This window comes from Podarcis filfolensis (assembly GCF_964270895.1).
Source record: "Podarcis filfolensis genome assembly, chromosome: 7".
In the NCBI taxonomy this organism is placed as follows: domain Eukaryota; kingdom Metazoa; phylum Chordata; class Lepidosauria; order Squamata; family Lacertidae; genus Podarcis; species Podarcis filfolensis.
The window spans coordinates 63,004,550-63,020,699 of NC_139603.1; the positions used below are offsets into that span (position 1 = coordinate 63,004,550).

The 16,150-nt window shown below is 39.9% G+C and overlaps 1 protein-coding gene and 1 long non-coding RNA gene across 12 annotated transcripts in view; one reads left to right on the top strand and one right to left on the bottom strand.

Annotated features, from left to right (window-relative positions):
* Nucleotides 1–16,150, top strand: part of RALYL (RALY RNA binding protein like) — a 254,988-nt gene that overhangs the window by 116,073 nt on the left and 122,765 nt on the right. For all 11 annotated transcript variants that reach the window (XM_083623424.1, XM_083623426.1, XM_083623422.1 and 8 more), the window contains one exon: nucleotides 9,697–9,975. In XM_083623424.1, coding sequence (XP_083479550.1) covers nucleotides 9,720–9,975 — 256 coding nt within the window. In that variant the 5' untranslated portion in view covers nucleotides 9,697–9,719. The remainder of the gene's footprint in view (nucleotides 1–9,696; nucleotides 9,976–16,150) is intronic.
* Nucleotides 10,829–16,150, bottom strand: part of LOC310766861 — a 46,217-nt gene continuing 40,895 nt past the window's right edge. The window contains exons 2-3 of the long non-coding RNA XR_014550471.1: nucleotides 14,354–14,486; nucleotides 10,829–11,116 (exon numbers count right to left, since the gene is read on the bottom strand). This is a non-coding gene — a long non-coding RNA (uncharacterized lncRNA). The remainder of the gene's footprint in view (nucleotides 11,117–14,353; nucleotides 14,487–16,150) is intronic.

The window sequence follows — 16,150 nt, forward strand, 5'->3', positions numbered from 1 at the left end:
CAATAGGCAGATGATTCAGAAGTCATTTGCCTTTGAACATAGTGAACTCTCTTCTTTCTAATTGCTGGAACAGACATGACATCTGTGTACAAGCAGAAGTAATTTAATCAACAACTGTGGCAGTTTAGTATTAATCTTCCACCCCCAACAGCTTTTAAAATAAATTAATATGGGATATAATCAACCTTCTGCCTGGCCCCTGATAAACTAGATATATAGATTTATTTATTTTTTTCAGATGACTTTCACAAAAGGTTCTGTTTCCTTGCAGTTCTTCCTTTGTCCTCCCACTTTCACACCAAGGTTTCAGGCTGGGAGGATGTGATTGGCTAAGGGCATCACTTCTCAAAATGGATCCTGAGTCTGAAAGGCTGACGGCAGCAACATGGAAGTTCAGTTTAGAAATGTCTTTTATATTCAGAAGCCACTGGGGACCTTCGTGGAATTTTAATATTAAATAAACATCATTAGCATTAGAAGCTTTTAAAATGTGCTTTCTTTTAATGCTGTGTTCATTTTTGCTATCTCTATAACCTTGCCAAGAGAGCTAGTTTTTGCACACATTCCTAAAGATTAATTTAAAAAACAAAACAAAACGAAATCCAATTTACATTTCAAATGTATAGAAGAAATATTTTCTGCCTGGAAATTGAGTCATTTTGAAAAATAAATACAGCAAGTCAGCAACTTGTGCTCGCTTTACTAACGCAATCACAACCTTACTGGGGGGCAAGGGGGACATAAATAAATAAATGGAGAGCCAAGGAAACCCACTGCTCCCCACTTTCCAGTTATTTATTTCACCACCACCACCTGCACAATCAGTAATAATAATAGTAATGACAACTTTATTATTTCTACCCTGCCTATCTGACTGGGTTGCCCCAGCCATTCTGGGTGGCTCCCATCAAAATATTATAAACACAATAAAACCTCAAACATTAAAAACTTCCCCATACAGTGATACCTTGGTACTCAAACGGCTTGGCTCCCAAACAATCGGCTCCCGAACGCCACAAACCCAGAAGTGAGTGTTCCGGTTTGCGAATGTTTTTCAGAAGCCGAGCGTCCAACTTGGCTTCCGCAGCTTCTAATTGAGTGCAGGAAGCTCCTGCAGCCAATCAGGAGCCACGCCTTAGTTTTTGAACAGTTTCAGGAGTTGAAAGGGACTCCCAGAGTGGATTAAGTTTGAGAACCAAGGTACCACTGTACAGGGCTGCCTTCAGATGTCATTTAAAAGGCATGTAGTTATTTATCTCCTTGACATCTGATGGGAGGGCGTTCTACAGAATGGGTACCAGTACCAAGAAGGCCCTCTGTCTGGTCCCCTGCAACCTCACTTCTTGCAGTGAGAAAACCGCCAGAAGGCCCTTGGAGCCGGACCTCAGCATCCAGGCTGGACGATGGGTTTTCCTCGCTTAGTGAGTTCCAAAGCCCTCACACTACCTTCCCCATACCCAACCCTGGCCTCTGGGAAGGAGCTGTGGGGGCTCTGGGAGCATCCCAGAGACCAGTAAGGAAAGCACCTTCCCACTTACCAGGTCTGAGAAGGTTGCAGGAGGGCCCAAGGAAGCTCATAGGAAGCAAACGGCAATTTGTGTTTTCTCTGTTTGCACCAATTTATCACTAAAGAGCAGGTTTTCTTTGGAAAAGGAGCAAGTCAAGGGGGCAACTGCTGAGACGTTTGCCTAGAAAGCACAGGTCAAGCAGAAAACCTCTCAGACTTGTACTTTCTAGGTAAGGGACAAGTGGACGTGTGTGTAAGCCCATATTTAAAATTGTTGTATATGTTATGATGCAATGTGTGAAAACAGCCACTGGGGGTGGTTCTGTAATTGTGAGCTCTAGTTTGCCCCTGTGGTTCTTTTTGTAGAAGCTTGCTATTTGAGCCAGCAAATATCCACAAGAAAGCTCCAACCTGCTCTTCAATGTCCTTCTTAAATTGTGGTGCCCTGAACTGGACCCTGTACTCCAGGTGTGGTCTGAGCAAGGCAGAATAGAGCAAGTACTATTACTTCCCTATTACACTATGCTTCTGTTGATGTATCCTATAATAGCATTAGCTTTTTTTTTTGCTGCTGCCTTACACTGTTGACTCATGTTAAGCTTGTGAACCTGATTCTTTCTATCTTGTGCTATCTTATGTACAAGAAACAGCAAACACCTTGAAAAATGTACCGTCTGTTTAACAAGCAAAAGCAAAAGATATGGCTTCTACCCTCGTGTTTCAGCCACTTTATTAAATTTTATAGGGTCATATCCTGTTCTGATTTTTGCCAAGCTGAAACCATTTCAAGTGACTAATTGTTAAGTGACTTAATGTGCACATTGAAATATGTTACAGGTAGGTAGCCGTGTTGGTCTGCCGTAGTCGAAACAAAATAAAAAAACATTCCTTCCAGTAGCACCTTAGAGACCAACTAAGTTTGTTATTAGTATGAGCTTTTGTGTACATGCACACTTCTTCAGATACATTGAAATATGTATGTTAAATGCTGTCACTGCCATGTTACAAAGTTGTGTTTTAAAACAGTTCAGTCGAGGAAAGAGCCATCTCCCAAGCCATCTTCTCTTCATCATAAAACATTAAAGGGATTACTAGCAGCTACTGCTGCCTTCATATCAGGCATGACATTGCCTGACACTGCATACACAAAACCAGGCAGCCTGAAGACCACAACATGGTCCCCAGCATACGGTATCTTTGTGCTGTGGGCAGGAGGACAGAGCAGTAATGAGCTTCCTTTCCATGGCTTACCTGTCAGAGGTGCCTTGTCCTTTAGTGCCCCCGTGGCCCCAGTGAAATTGGGATTCCTGAGGGTATCTGTTGCAATACATACAGATGTCAGAAACGCGCCTTTGAGTACAGCCTATGCCTGCAAATGTGACAGTTACTACTATAAGGGTGTAATGTAAATCACATACATATTTCAGATCTTTTATATTGTATATTGACTGTGAGTGACTCCACAGCATGCCAGTATTATGTAAATGCATACAGCTAGCTGAATAAAATAAATATATTAGTTCTTATTGCTGTGGAGATTGCTGTTCCTTTTTTGCAGGGGGTGGGGGGAGGTCATTTGAAAATTTAAACAACTGTATTGTACACTTGCATTGTTCACTCCAGGAAATCAAACCTCAGTTATATACACATTAATAATAATCTTACTTTTACATATTTCTGCAATGCATTTGCCTAGCCAGAATTTTTAATAGGTGGACAACTATCAGACAAAAATCCTTTTCTTTCTGATAGAAAATGTGTGGCATTTTGCAATGCTAATTTGGGGCAGGGGGGAAATAGTTCCAGGTCCTATTCACACATTATTCAGATTGTAATAATAGAAAACAGAATTTAAAATGTGATATTGTTATGCAATAAAACAAAGGAAATGATCTAGTAATCCCTATGTATGAGCTTTGTGGAAGACATTTCGATCAAGCGGAATTTCAATTTTGCACTGTTTCCTTAAAAAAAGGAAGCCCTGTGGTCCACCAATGTGTATTCTGCTATATATTTTAGAAAGTTGCTTATCTGTTCATTGTGCATTTGGCTGCCTATAAATATACCATAACCAAATTTTGCATGATGGTTCCTGACATTAAGGAGACGGTTTTCTTCTATGTTTGGATCCAGTTGAATGCTGTTTTGAATCAAGATGGCAGACTGAGCCTTTCAAAATTGTACTGATTTTAAACACTGATCTCAAACCTCCAGTGATTTTTGTTTTGTTTCTTAGAATTCCTGAGCAACAGTGGGTATGAGGCTGCTAAGTTAATTTATATAGCAAGAATGTTAATTCATAAAGTTAAGTGTGTGTATTTGGGAGTCTGAAAGTTCAGACATAACCAAGCCCTGCTTAAATTGTGTCTGCCTGAAAAGATAGCATCAGACTTTGAGCACTGTAGCCCTGGAAAGTATGGTCAGATTCAAAACACATTCAGCTTTTCTGGATTCAGACTATTGAAATTTGAGGAGCCCCAGCCCCCCATTCATACTGGCAGCCATTTTTTTCTTGTGCCCACCATCTGCTGTTTCTTTCTCAGAGAAAGCAATAATCCAATTCTCCCTGTTTTCTGGTACTGGTCTCCAGTACTTCAGTATCCCTTTTTTGCCTTTGGGGGAGATTCCAGGATAACTTTTTAATAATTCTGTTATATACATATATGGAATTAAGCCACAGTGGGATTATACCTGAGTAACCAGGCATAGGATTGCATTATGCATGCTGCTGGGAATGTGTTCGAGTTGTAGCATGAAGTTCAGCCAGACTTCTTGTGAGATGAAACTTCCTATTAAACCATTCTTAAGTCTTGCAAAAGAAAAATGTTTTGGCCTGTATATCAAAACAGCTGCTTCAGAACCCAGTGGAGAACAGACTCTTGAGTAAATTAATACAGTGTAAATGCATTTGTAGTGCAAAACAACACAGCAGTTGGAAAAGAGCCTTTCCATTAGTGTTCAGGAGTGGGTGCATGTAGGTCGGTGCTCAGTGATGTTTGGAAGAAGAATTGAGGTGTTATAAGTCCTCAAGGGTGTCCTTGTTTTCATGTGCAGAATGTTGGAAAATACTCCTTCACCTTGACCCAGATTTGTTGTTCTAAACGCTATTGCAGACCTGAATTGGGGCTGAGTTGAACTGTGTTATGATGTACAATATTGTTCTGCTCATGGCAAGCGCATCACCATTTCCTTATAAGGAAGGCTCATTCTCTCTCTCTCTCTCTCTCTCTCTCACACACACACACACACACACACACACAAACAGTCACCCCAGTCAGGATGACTTTCTAAACAAAGTACAGTGGTACCTCGAGTTACATACGCTTCAGGTTACAGACTCCGCTAACCCAGAAATATTACCTCGGGTTAAGAACTTTGCTTCAGGATGAGAACAGAAATCGTGCAGCGGTGGCACAGTGGCAGCAGGAGGCCCCATTAGCTAAAGTGGTGCTTCAGGTTAAGAACTGTTTCAGGTTAAGAATGGACCTCTAGAACGAATTAAGTTCTTAACCCGAGGTACCACTGTATAGCAGGAAAAGGCAAAACAGATCCATGGAAATGTGCCCATAATAGCTCGTGTGCTACTGCTTCAGGCATTAAGTTTCCTCTTTCATGCACATTTTGTTATTGTGCTGTAGAAGATATCCTGCTCATAGATGTTACTGTACAAATTTAATTGGTTTTTTTAACAACTGTGTAAACCCAAATAAGCTGTAGAGACAAAAATACTAACAATCTGTTATAGCCAGCTTAATGATTAGTTTAAATGTCTCGGAGTAGTATATAGATGCATTATTCCCCAGTCCTAGTACCATTCAGCAGCCAGCCACCCTACTTCACCATTGCCATTTTGCTCAGTCTCTGCATATTTCTGAGACACTTCGCTGCGGACCATACGCTTTGCATGCAGAAGATATAGGTTCAGTTCTTTGTATCTTCAGTTAAAAGAATCAGGCTACAGGTGATGGGAAAGATTCCTCCATTAAATCCTGGAGTGCAGTTGCCTGATACATGCATTTGAACTTCCTGTATTCCATTTTCCATGAAGCTGCTGTGTTGCAGGCGGCTCAGCACAATGTCTTTTGATACTGATCTATGGAAAAGTCTGCTTTCTTGATCACTTGACCACTAGGCTACATTATTAATAACATATGCAAGTCCCTTGTAATTTAAGGATTGGATTGGGGATAAGGGGTGCAATTGGGTCACCAGCAGAAGTTGATGGAAGGCACTCCACACCACCAAGGCCACCTGAGCCTCAAGTGATGGCAGTGGATTCAGAAGTAACCCTTGGCTGGATACCTGCTCCTTTGGAGGGAGTGTAACCCCATCAAGAGCTATCCATCCAGTCTAGTGCCCCAGTCCTAACTGGATTGAGCTTTAGCTTGTTGGCTCTCATCCAGTCCATTACTGAGGCAAGACAATGGTCCAGCATATCCACTCCCATACCTGCAGGTGAAAATGAGAAGTAGATCTTCTCAATTCCCAACATCCTTGTGCTGTAGTAATTCAGAGTCAAAATCATTTTGTTTCCAGAGACCTCCATGCTACTTGGTTGTTTGTGTGAAATGGGCCAAAGAATTACTACCGAAAATAATCCTTTGGGATTTCACCACTTGTTCATTTTTCCACTTGAGAAATGAGTGTGTAGAATACCATCTCAGATTTAAGCCTCGGCTGAGCAATGGTGGTGATAAGATCTAAAATATGACCACAATGAAGCAGAGCAGAGCAGTAACATAACTCTTAACTGCACCCTGTAATAAATGTTATGTACTTAATTGCTATATAAATGGCCTCTTCCTCACCAAAGTCATTTTTCAGTATTAGGAAATGTGTGTGTGGATGCAGTAGTTTCTGGCCAATAGAAAACCCCATGGCTGGCTTGAAAATACATTGCTGACCTCTAGTTACACTAGTGGCCAAAATTGGAGAAAGTGTATTTCTGAAGTTTGATTGCTCATAACACCACTTTTTTCAGAGTAATATCATAAAATTACATATCAATGGAAAGATAATTTAATGAAGTATGTAATGCACAAAGTTTGTTCAATTATCTGTATTCTATCAAAAGCTATAGCCAAATAACCAGAAAAAGGAGTGTTTAGAGAGCCAATCAGGTGTCATCTTGTTTCGGCAATGATGGCTCATAATAGCACTTTTTTGGAGTAATACCATAAATCATACATCAATGGAAAGATAATTTAATGAAGAATGTAATGCAATAACTTTTATGAAGGATGATTTATTACAACATAAATAAAGAGGACATTTGCCAGTGTGTTATATGATTGCTATCAAGTTTGTTGGGTTTTTTTTGTTTTGTTCTTCATTTAGTGAGCTTGTAAAACATAATAAAATTAAAGAAATGGCGCAAAGAGTTGACTGGTCACCCAGAAAGTAATGTAAAATAGTACTATTAAGTGAACAAGGCTAAAGTTATGAAGAAATTAAAAGAAAAAAGTGGTGGAAACTTAACCAAAGTTGGCATTTCTAAATTTTTGAAGAGGTATAAGGAGACCTAGTCACTACAAAATCAGACTGGTAAAGGCAGGAAAAGGTACACAACAGCAAGTGATGATAGAAGAATTGAGAGACTATGCCTACATGACAGAAGAAAATCATCTGGGTGTATACAAGATGACATGGTGGAATGTAATGTGAAGCTGAGTGCAAGGACTGTTTGGCACAGACTACAGGAATATGGTCTAAATGCGAGAATTCCAAGCAAAAAGCCATTGTTATATCTCAAACAAAAGTTGAAAAGATTAAACTGGGCTAAAACCTATGTTAACTGGACAGTGGAACAATGGGACAGTGTTATTTGGAGTGATGAGACCCAAGTCTCCTTGCTTGAAAGTGATGGCATGAAATACGTAAGGAGAAGAATCGGAGAAGATTTACATCCTACTTGTATTATACCTACTGTGAAACACCCAGTTAGTGTTATGATATAGGGTTGTATGACAGCAAAAGGTGTGGGCAGAATTTGTGTTATTAATGTGAATGTAAATGCCCAAAAATACATAGCCCAGACCTTAACCCAATCAAAAATCTATAGAGCCAACTAAAGAAACTTGTTAGTCAGAAGCAATCCAGCAATAAAACTCAATTAATAGAGGCAATAATTCAATCTTGGTTTCACATTATTACAGCTGCAGAACTAGAAAATTTGGTTCATTCCATGGGAAGGCTAAAGGTTACCCAAATAAGTATTAACTGATATGGTGAGAATTTTTGTATAGCTCATTTTTCCAATGTGTTTCACATTTCTTCTTTAGGTCTGCTGTTGTAATAAGTAATCCTTCATATAAGCTATTCCATTACATTCTTCATTAAATTATATTTCCATTGTTATATAATTTTATGGTATTACTCAAAAAAGTGTTTTGAGCTATCATTGCTAAAACCAGATACCTGACTGGCTCTCTAAACACACCTTTTTCTGGTTATTTGGCTATAACTTTTGATAGAATACAGATAATTGAACAAACTTTGTGCATTACATCCTTCATTAAATTATTATTCCGTTGATATATCATTTTATGGTATTACTTCAAAAGAAAGTGGTGTTAAGAGCCATCAAACCTCGGAAATACACTTTCTCCAAAAGGTTTCCACAATTTTGGCCACTAGTGTAAATGGCAAGCGACTTACTTGCATGTATATTTGGATAAACATAGGACTTATAAAAATCTTTTAAGTGATAATTATATACATACTAATCTGGTAATAAGCCATATTGAAAACAATAGGACTGACTTCTGAGTAGACGTGCATGAGATTGCTCTGTAGTATTGAGAGGAACTTAATAGAAATCACAGAATACTGTAAACTAAAACTTTTTATTCTAACTTCTAAAAATTATATATATGCCAAAGACGTGAATGAAATTTTCAGGCATAATAGCCCCTCCAGAATGGATAAAACCTGCCAAATTACAAATGAACAGCTTTAGGACCATTTAAAGTTTTTTGTTTGCTTGTTTTGTCGTTGTTTTTAAAGGAACGATCTGTAATGTTTTGATTTGGGGTCAGAATTGGATGAAATTTGCAGGCAATGTTGCATCTTCTGAGTGAGGAATCCTGCCAAGTTTCAGGAGGACAGCTTCAGTGGTTTTCCTGCAAAGACATTGTTGCAGGGGGTTTTTTGGAAGGGGGGTTAAAAAAGGAGAAGAAACAGCTTAATATTCCCTAGTGTTTTGTGGACAATTGCTATGACAATTGCAGACATGAGAGAAGTGTGTGTCCTACTGTAAAAACTTAAGAGCTCATATCCAAAATATTCAGAAGCAGTTTCCAAATGATAGGATATGCTCAGGAATGTTAGGATAGTAGTTTATGAAATAGTGATTGTTTTATTAATTGCAGTACAGTATGGGATGTCTTAGGCAGTTTCATAAGAAAAACAACGTAAACCTCAGTTCCAATTATTCATGCCAACTACTGAATCTCATCAGTTTCATTGTCGCAACACAAAGAATTCAAACCATTCTATCTCCAGGATCTAACCACATAATCACAGAGGCAGCCTTGATGGATAGATAAGAACCTACTGTGTCATTGATGAGAATTAGCTGCTGGTCCTGTTTCTACTACTACTACTACTAACAACAAAAGTTTACCCTTCTGAGCTATTCTGCAAAGAAGAAATTTCTAGCTCCTAATGGAAATATATTGATTGCACTAAGCAGCTGTATTCAACCTGCTCTGGACTTCTTGCAATGATCTACAGTATTTAACAGGCTGGAAAAGATAATGTACTCTGATTGACAGGAGCCAGATAAAAGCAGGCAAGCTTTTCATCATCGTGAAGATTTGCTCCTCAGCTGGCCTTGGCTGTTCATTTCATTGACACACAGTAGTGTTTTAGTCTCTTATTTTGCATGAAGGAAAGATGGTTATTTAATAAGCCACTGACTGAACTTTCATGTTTAAATCAGTGAATATTGGCAAAGTGCTAAAATTGAGAAGGCTTGATTTATGAGTGTATTTTAAATTCATAAAAATGTAGGGTTTAAAATTGGTTTCTGATAATGTTCACTGGACCTTTCTGATGGTCAGTCATCATTAACTATATACTCCTCATGATTTAGATTCAATTAGTTGTTGGCGTTGGTGTTAAACTTCATACCTAACTAGAGATGAATATATACAACTAAACATAAATCTTTGTTGTCTTGTTTTAAGGGCTGAAGTCAAGCGAGCCAACCATGACCGGCAAAACACAGACCAGTAATGTCACCAATAAGAATGACCCCAAATCCATCAACTCGAGAGTCTTCATTGGCAACCTCAACACAGCCATTGTCAAAAAGGGTGACATAGAGGCGATCTTTGCAAAGTATGGGAAAATAGTTGGCTGCTCGGTGCACAAAGGTTATGCATTTGTACAGTATATGAGTGAGAGGCACGCGAGGGCTGCTGTGGCAGGAGAGAATGCCAGGATCATCGCGGGGCAACCTCTCGGTGAGTATCTGCATGCCATCCCATGTGTTCTGTCATTTATGCTTTTACTCTTCCTTGTAAAACCCATTTCCCTACAGCTATATGTACTTGGGGATTGTGTCCGTTTGAATGAAAACAACTGACTTATTTACTCTACGCCTTTGTTTTGGCTTGTACCTCATTCTTGTAGCAATCATAATTTAGGAATGCTTAGAATCCACGAATGGACAAGACAGTGTACATCTGGGCTTGGTAACCTTTTTGGTCCCATGAGCAGTTTTGTAAACCAGACAAACGGCACACACACCGCAGTTAAGCACCACATGCACCACCATCTATTGGCTACAACAGAATCTTTTCCCCCAAAATCTAATTCATGAGGGTGCAAGAGAAGGCCTTCATGGGTGCATGTGCACCCGTAGGTGCCACATTGGTGATTCCTGGTTGGCATAGATACTGAGTTATGGGCTGGGCAATATCCAGTTTTCAATATCGCAATATATCAACAGGTAAACATTGTACTGATATATCACAATGTCTGAAATAAGGATGGAGCTATGTAAGGGCTTTGGCCAGCTTCCCAGTTTATTCTGCATCGTGATTTTTGCATAGGACACACACACACACATATCAAGATTTGCAATATATTGACAGATCAAAAATTATGAAACTGATAGCACAATATGGACTTCAAACCAGTTTTTAGATTTGTTGCATCTTTTAACTTTATAATTCACAACTTGGAGACTATAAATAGTTCAAATAAATGCACATAGAGCATTCAGTAAGCTGCATTAATTGAACCCCTTACTTAAATCACCCAATAAATAATATTCCAGTTTCTGTGTGGCAAACGAGTGAGGATTTTTTTGGGGGGAGGAGTACGTATTTACTGTGTGTATATGTCAAAGACAAACTATGCATGGTGTGCAGATTTATGTCGTGTTTTTAAAGAAAAAGCAGCTTTGGGAGGTTGTGATTTTGAGCAAGAGAATGAAAATGAAGGATGGGAATGCTACTTAACAGAGAACCAGCTAGTTACAGGTACACCAGCTGCTATACATACACACACCCCACAGGAGAGAAAAAAACCCAACAACCACATAGGATTCAATTTAGTGAAGACACACTTCTCCTCAGGTAGAAAAGTCATCAAAATTATCTGTAAGGAAAGTATTTCAAAACATGGTAAACAGTTTTATTCCATTCACATGACATCCCAAGCTCACACAGATGGCACCCTAGTGAATCTCAGTGTGCATTACAACCCCAACAACTTTTTCCTACTTCTCAGTATACCTTTCTGTGGGTGAGCCTTTTTCTAATCTGTACAAATTCTACATACTTCTAAATTGCTGGCATGAGATATTTTAGGATTTTGGGTGGGGAGGATGGCTTAGATAGCACATGATAACATGCAAGACAAAATAATGAGGTAAAATGAAATACGGTTGTTAAGAACTTAGTTCAGAAAGCCTTATCCTGTCTGGTGACCCATAAAATTCATCCAAGAATTGTGAAGCACTGTAGACATTAGCATGCTGGTTTGCTGCCCAGAAGCCACAAATTTCACTGAATGGCTTTCATAGCATTTTTCTACTGATGTATAGCAACTTGTTTATATATACCTCTCATTTTTATCTTTAAAATTACGTAGGAAGGAGCATACAATGCCGCCTTATACTGAGTCCATTGGTCCATGTAGCTCAGTAAATAAATTGGAGAAAACTACAAGCTAATGTGTGCAGTTAGATTAAGAATAGGCATTTGTTCAAATCTGGTTTTAGGCATGAACTCACTGGCAACCTCTGCCTTGCTGCTCTCATCTGTAATATGGAGATGATAATAATAATAATGCTACTCTACCATACCATATAGTTGCTGGACTGCCTTCTTCCCTATCAATCTGCCTGTCCACTGAGATAGGCATCTGAGGCCTCCTTCCTCTGGGTGCTCCCTCTCTCTTAAGTTCATTAGGTGATGCCTGGAGAGAGCCTTTCCTGTGGTGGCTCCTCACTTTTGGAAAATTATCTCTCTCACACACACCCCAAGACTCACCTAGAGACCTCATTACTATAATTTAGGTACCAGAGAAACATTTTTTTAAAAAAAAAAAACTTCCAGGCTTTTATTAATTGTTAATGTAAGCATTATTTAACGCAGAGCAGCTGTTTTAATTTGCTGCAATAGTTTGCATGTTTTGTTCTATCAGTAGTAGCTTATAAATTTTTACTTTTGGTTTCTCACTATCTTCTAAGTGGCCTGGGGACATAAAACTGTGATGAGAATGTGAGATATGAATTATGCAAATAAATACAGGGATGTTTCTGGGACTAAACTTATGTGAGTGAAAAGTGTAGAGTGCCTATTAAAAACAATATGTGAGTAGTAAGTATTAGGAATTACTATTACCAAGAGAAAATACAGATTAATTAAGGGTGAATACTAACAATTTGCCAAGAAGTACTTTACCGCAGAAAGCAAACCACGCAGAGAACCCAGGCAGCGAGGAGAAATTTACCACATATCTGTATCCATCTGAGAGGTGTTAGAATTTCCCTCAATGGGTGGACACAGCAGAGAGCTGGCTCTTCCCACAATGATATATATACTGTGTTTTAAATTAATGCTTTGCAAGTGACCATCCATGTTCATCCAGGGCCTGACAGTTATCTTTCTTTATAGTTACATTGATTGGACTTTTGTTATTGTGATATCAGAATTGTGCTGGCCACCACAACAGGTTCACAGCTCCAGCCAGTGAATCAGTTTTATTTACAGCTGCAGTTGCTGGCGGTTTTGCAGCTAAATTCTCATCATGTTCCTGACAAGTTTGCTTGGTTTGCGAGTAACCTTCTTTGCTGCCATAATCCAAGACCCTGCTCTCTCTCTCTCTCTCTCTCTCTCTCTCTCTCTCTCTCTCTCTCTCTCTCTCTCTCCCTGTCCCTGAATCAATCGCCTAAGTGTGCTTGTGCAGCATTAATTGACCCTTCCATGGGGGCAGGCAGCAGCTGCTTATGAAGGACTGCTAAGAGTTCCTAATCCAATAGGCTGCTACCTCAGTGGAGAGCCATAAGGATGACCCATGAGAGTCTAAGGCCTCACTATGTGTATTAAAGGATGTGAGCCAACATTTACTTGAAAGGTAATGACTCCTAAAGCAATGCCTGCACCTTGCAATTATTGTTCTTGTAGCTGTCATATTTTTGCAGTGGCTTTTGAGAGACAAACATAATTTTCAAGGTAATTTTCAAACAAAAGGCATGCAAAGAATCTCTTGAAGACCACAGTATGCCTGAATGGCTAAGTGGTGTAGCCAACATCATGTGGAGCAACGGATCCCTAACCTAAACACATTATTTTGAAGTGGTTCTGCTGATTTCACTCTGTTTCGCATTTCAGTGGCATTTGTCTTGATCCGAAAAGCTGTTTTCATCGTGACGTTTTCCCACTGTTTCCACCTCTCTTGTGGCCTATTTTATTCAAAATATCTACTTTCCTCCATTAAAGTGACTGAAGTGGCCTTGGGTGCTGTATCCTTAGTTGTGCCCATCAGAGCACCTGCACCCATTAAAAGGTAAAGGTAAAGGGACCCCTGACCATTAGGTCCAGTCGTGTCTGACTCTGGGGTTGCGGCGCTCATCTCGCTTTATTGGCTGAGGGAGCCGGTGTACAGCTTCTGGGTCATGTGGCCAGCATGACTAAGCCGCTTCTGGCGAACCAGAGCAGTGCACGGAAATGCCGTTTACCTTCCCGCCGGAGCGGTACCTATTTATCTACTTGCACTTTGACGGGCTTTCGAACTGCTTGGTTGGCAGGAGCAGGGACCGAGCAACAGGAACTCACCCCGTCGCGGGGATTCAAACCGCCGACCTTCTGATCGGCAAATCCTAGGCTCTGTGGTTTAACCCACAGCGCCACCCGTGTCCCTTTTAGACACTACTGAATTGTAACAAATATTTTCAGGATGATTTAGGGTACAAGTTAACATTATGTGATTGCATGGTTTAATGATAAGGGGACAGCTTGACTAATGGAACTTATTTTAGTGGTTAATTTCTCATTTCTTATTATGCATGAGGGAGGCATGTCTACTTTTTAGAGGTACTAGACAAGGCATTGAAATAGGTTGCCTATAGGGTTTGGTTCATCTCCTGATCCCACAACTTTTATTCTCTTGTAAATCCACTTATACCCAATTCCACTGATGCAAGATCACACGATAATCTAGAATTTGACACAAGTACATTGTAATTGTAAGGTCTAACTGTTTGCAGGAATATGTTAAAGCTACTAAATCTATTCATAATTCCTTGTTAAAAGAAACAAAAACAAAAAAGCTAAGAAATCCAACACAGAGAAACATTCAAGTCCTTGGAATAAATAACAAAGGACTTACTACAGTTTCCTTGGCTGATGTCCTTTAAAACTAATAAATTAGTTCCACGGTGGCTTTCATCCTGTTTTATCTCTGTAAGTATTATTCACGTTCGCCTGCCTTCAGGTCCAAATTAGACACAGTCTCCAAGTACCTAGTGAGCACAGAATGACATATGGCCTCAGGTAAAATGGTGGTTACAGATAATTATTTTGGACAACGCACTCTATTGCACAACCTCTTGGGAAGTACAGGAGCCCTGCAGGAGCTTTCTAAATCATGACAGGCCTAGAAAACATACAATGTGTGGGGCAGGCAATAAAGAATACTTTTAGTAAGAGTTCAACATATACCTGATGTGGCAGTAGAGCCATTCCCCCCTTTTCACATTTTATGCCCCTGCCCCAAACACTTCTTTTTAGTGTCTCCTGCTCGCAGTGGCTCATGGAAGAAAAACATTCCAACCCTGTTTGCAGAGCCTGTAATCTCTAGGGTGAATCAATTCATCACTACAGTTTTAAATCTCTAGACATCGCTAGTCATGTGACATGTTTGTAACAGTTGCTTTCTCATTTCTGAAAGAAAGGAAACTCCACAGTGCATAATTGGTTCCTAGCAAGACTAGCAAATAAGTCGAATATTCAAGGTTGTTTTTTAAGTAGCCTATTTATGCAGACTAAAAAACCCAAAACTTTAGTGGTCTTTATGAGCCCATTTAACCCAGCAGTTGATGATCTAATGAATTATCAATTAGATTTACAAGCTACCCTTTCCAGAAGCACTGAGGTCACATGACAACTTGTACACCGAACAACGATAAAATGTAGAATCCAAAGCAGTTCATGGAGTTGGCACCTATGATACACACTGGGCTGCAGTCTTATCAACAGCCACAAGCTATTCCATGAATGATTGTCTGGGACCTACCAGGTGTCTGAACCAGGCCACAATATATCAAGACAGAATTTCCTGTGGGCTGGTGTATAAATATATCTGTATAGGTTTGTAATTTGTTAAATTACAATGCCAGTGTGGTAGTTAAGAGCGATAGACTCGTAATCTGTTGAACTGGGTTTGATTCCCCGCTCCTCCACCTGCAGCTGCTGGGTGACCTTGGGCTAGTCACACTTCTCTGAAGTCTCTCAGCCCCATTCACCTCACAGAGTGTTTGTTGTGGGGGAGGAAGGGAAAGGAGAATGTTAGCCGCTTTGAGACTCCTTCGGGTAGTGATAAAGCGGGTTATCAAATCCAAACTCTCCATTTTGCATTGAAAGTGCATGCCAGCCATTTTGGTTACTGTGATCTCACATGATTTCATGTCGTAGTTCCCGCCCCCAAGTGCTTTTTTGGGGTAAGGCACCCTAAATTGCATGTTTTGGAGCACCGCATGAGATCGCAGTCCTGGAAAATGCGCTATTTTGGAGGGGAAATGGCTTCAAAATAAACAGGAACTCAGAAAGCTGGGGAGGTGGAGAGCCGCACTAGCCTTCCTTTTCAAATATAAAAATATACGCATCAGGTACCTGGCCGTAAGGTACACATTCTGGAGCCAGGACACCTTTACAGAGAAGATTCATCAAGCCTCTCGTCATCACATGCCTAATTTCATGTAGGAAACACCCAGCACCTTATTGGAGTGTATCCTCTGCAGAAAACTTGTGCACTGCATGTAGAGTAGCTTAGCCCATGGCATGCAATCCTTGCATAGCCTTGGGATGAACTACCTGCTGAATATTTTTTGTAAGCAAAACATGAAAATATTTGCAGACCGTGTTCCAGAAATGACAATTAACTGCCAAATAAATGGTGCTAAAAATA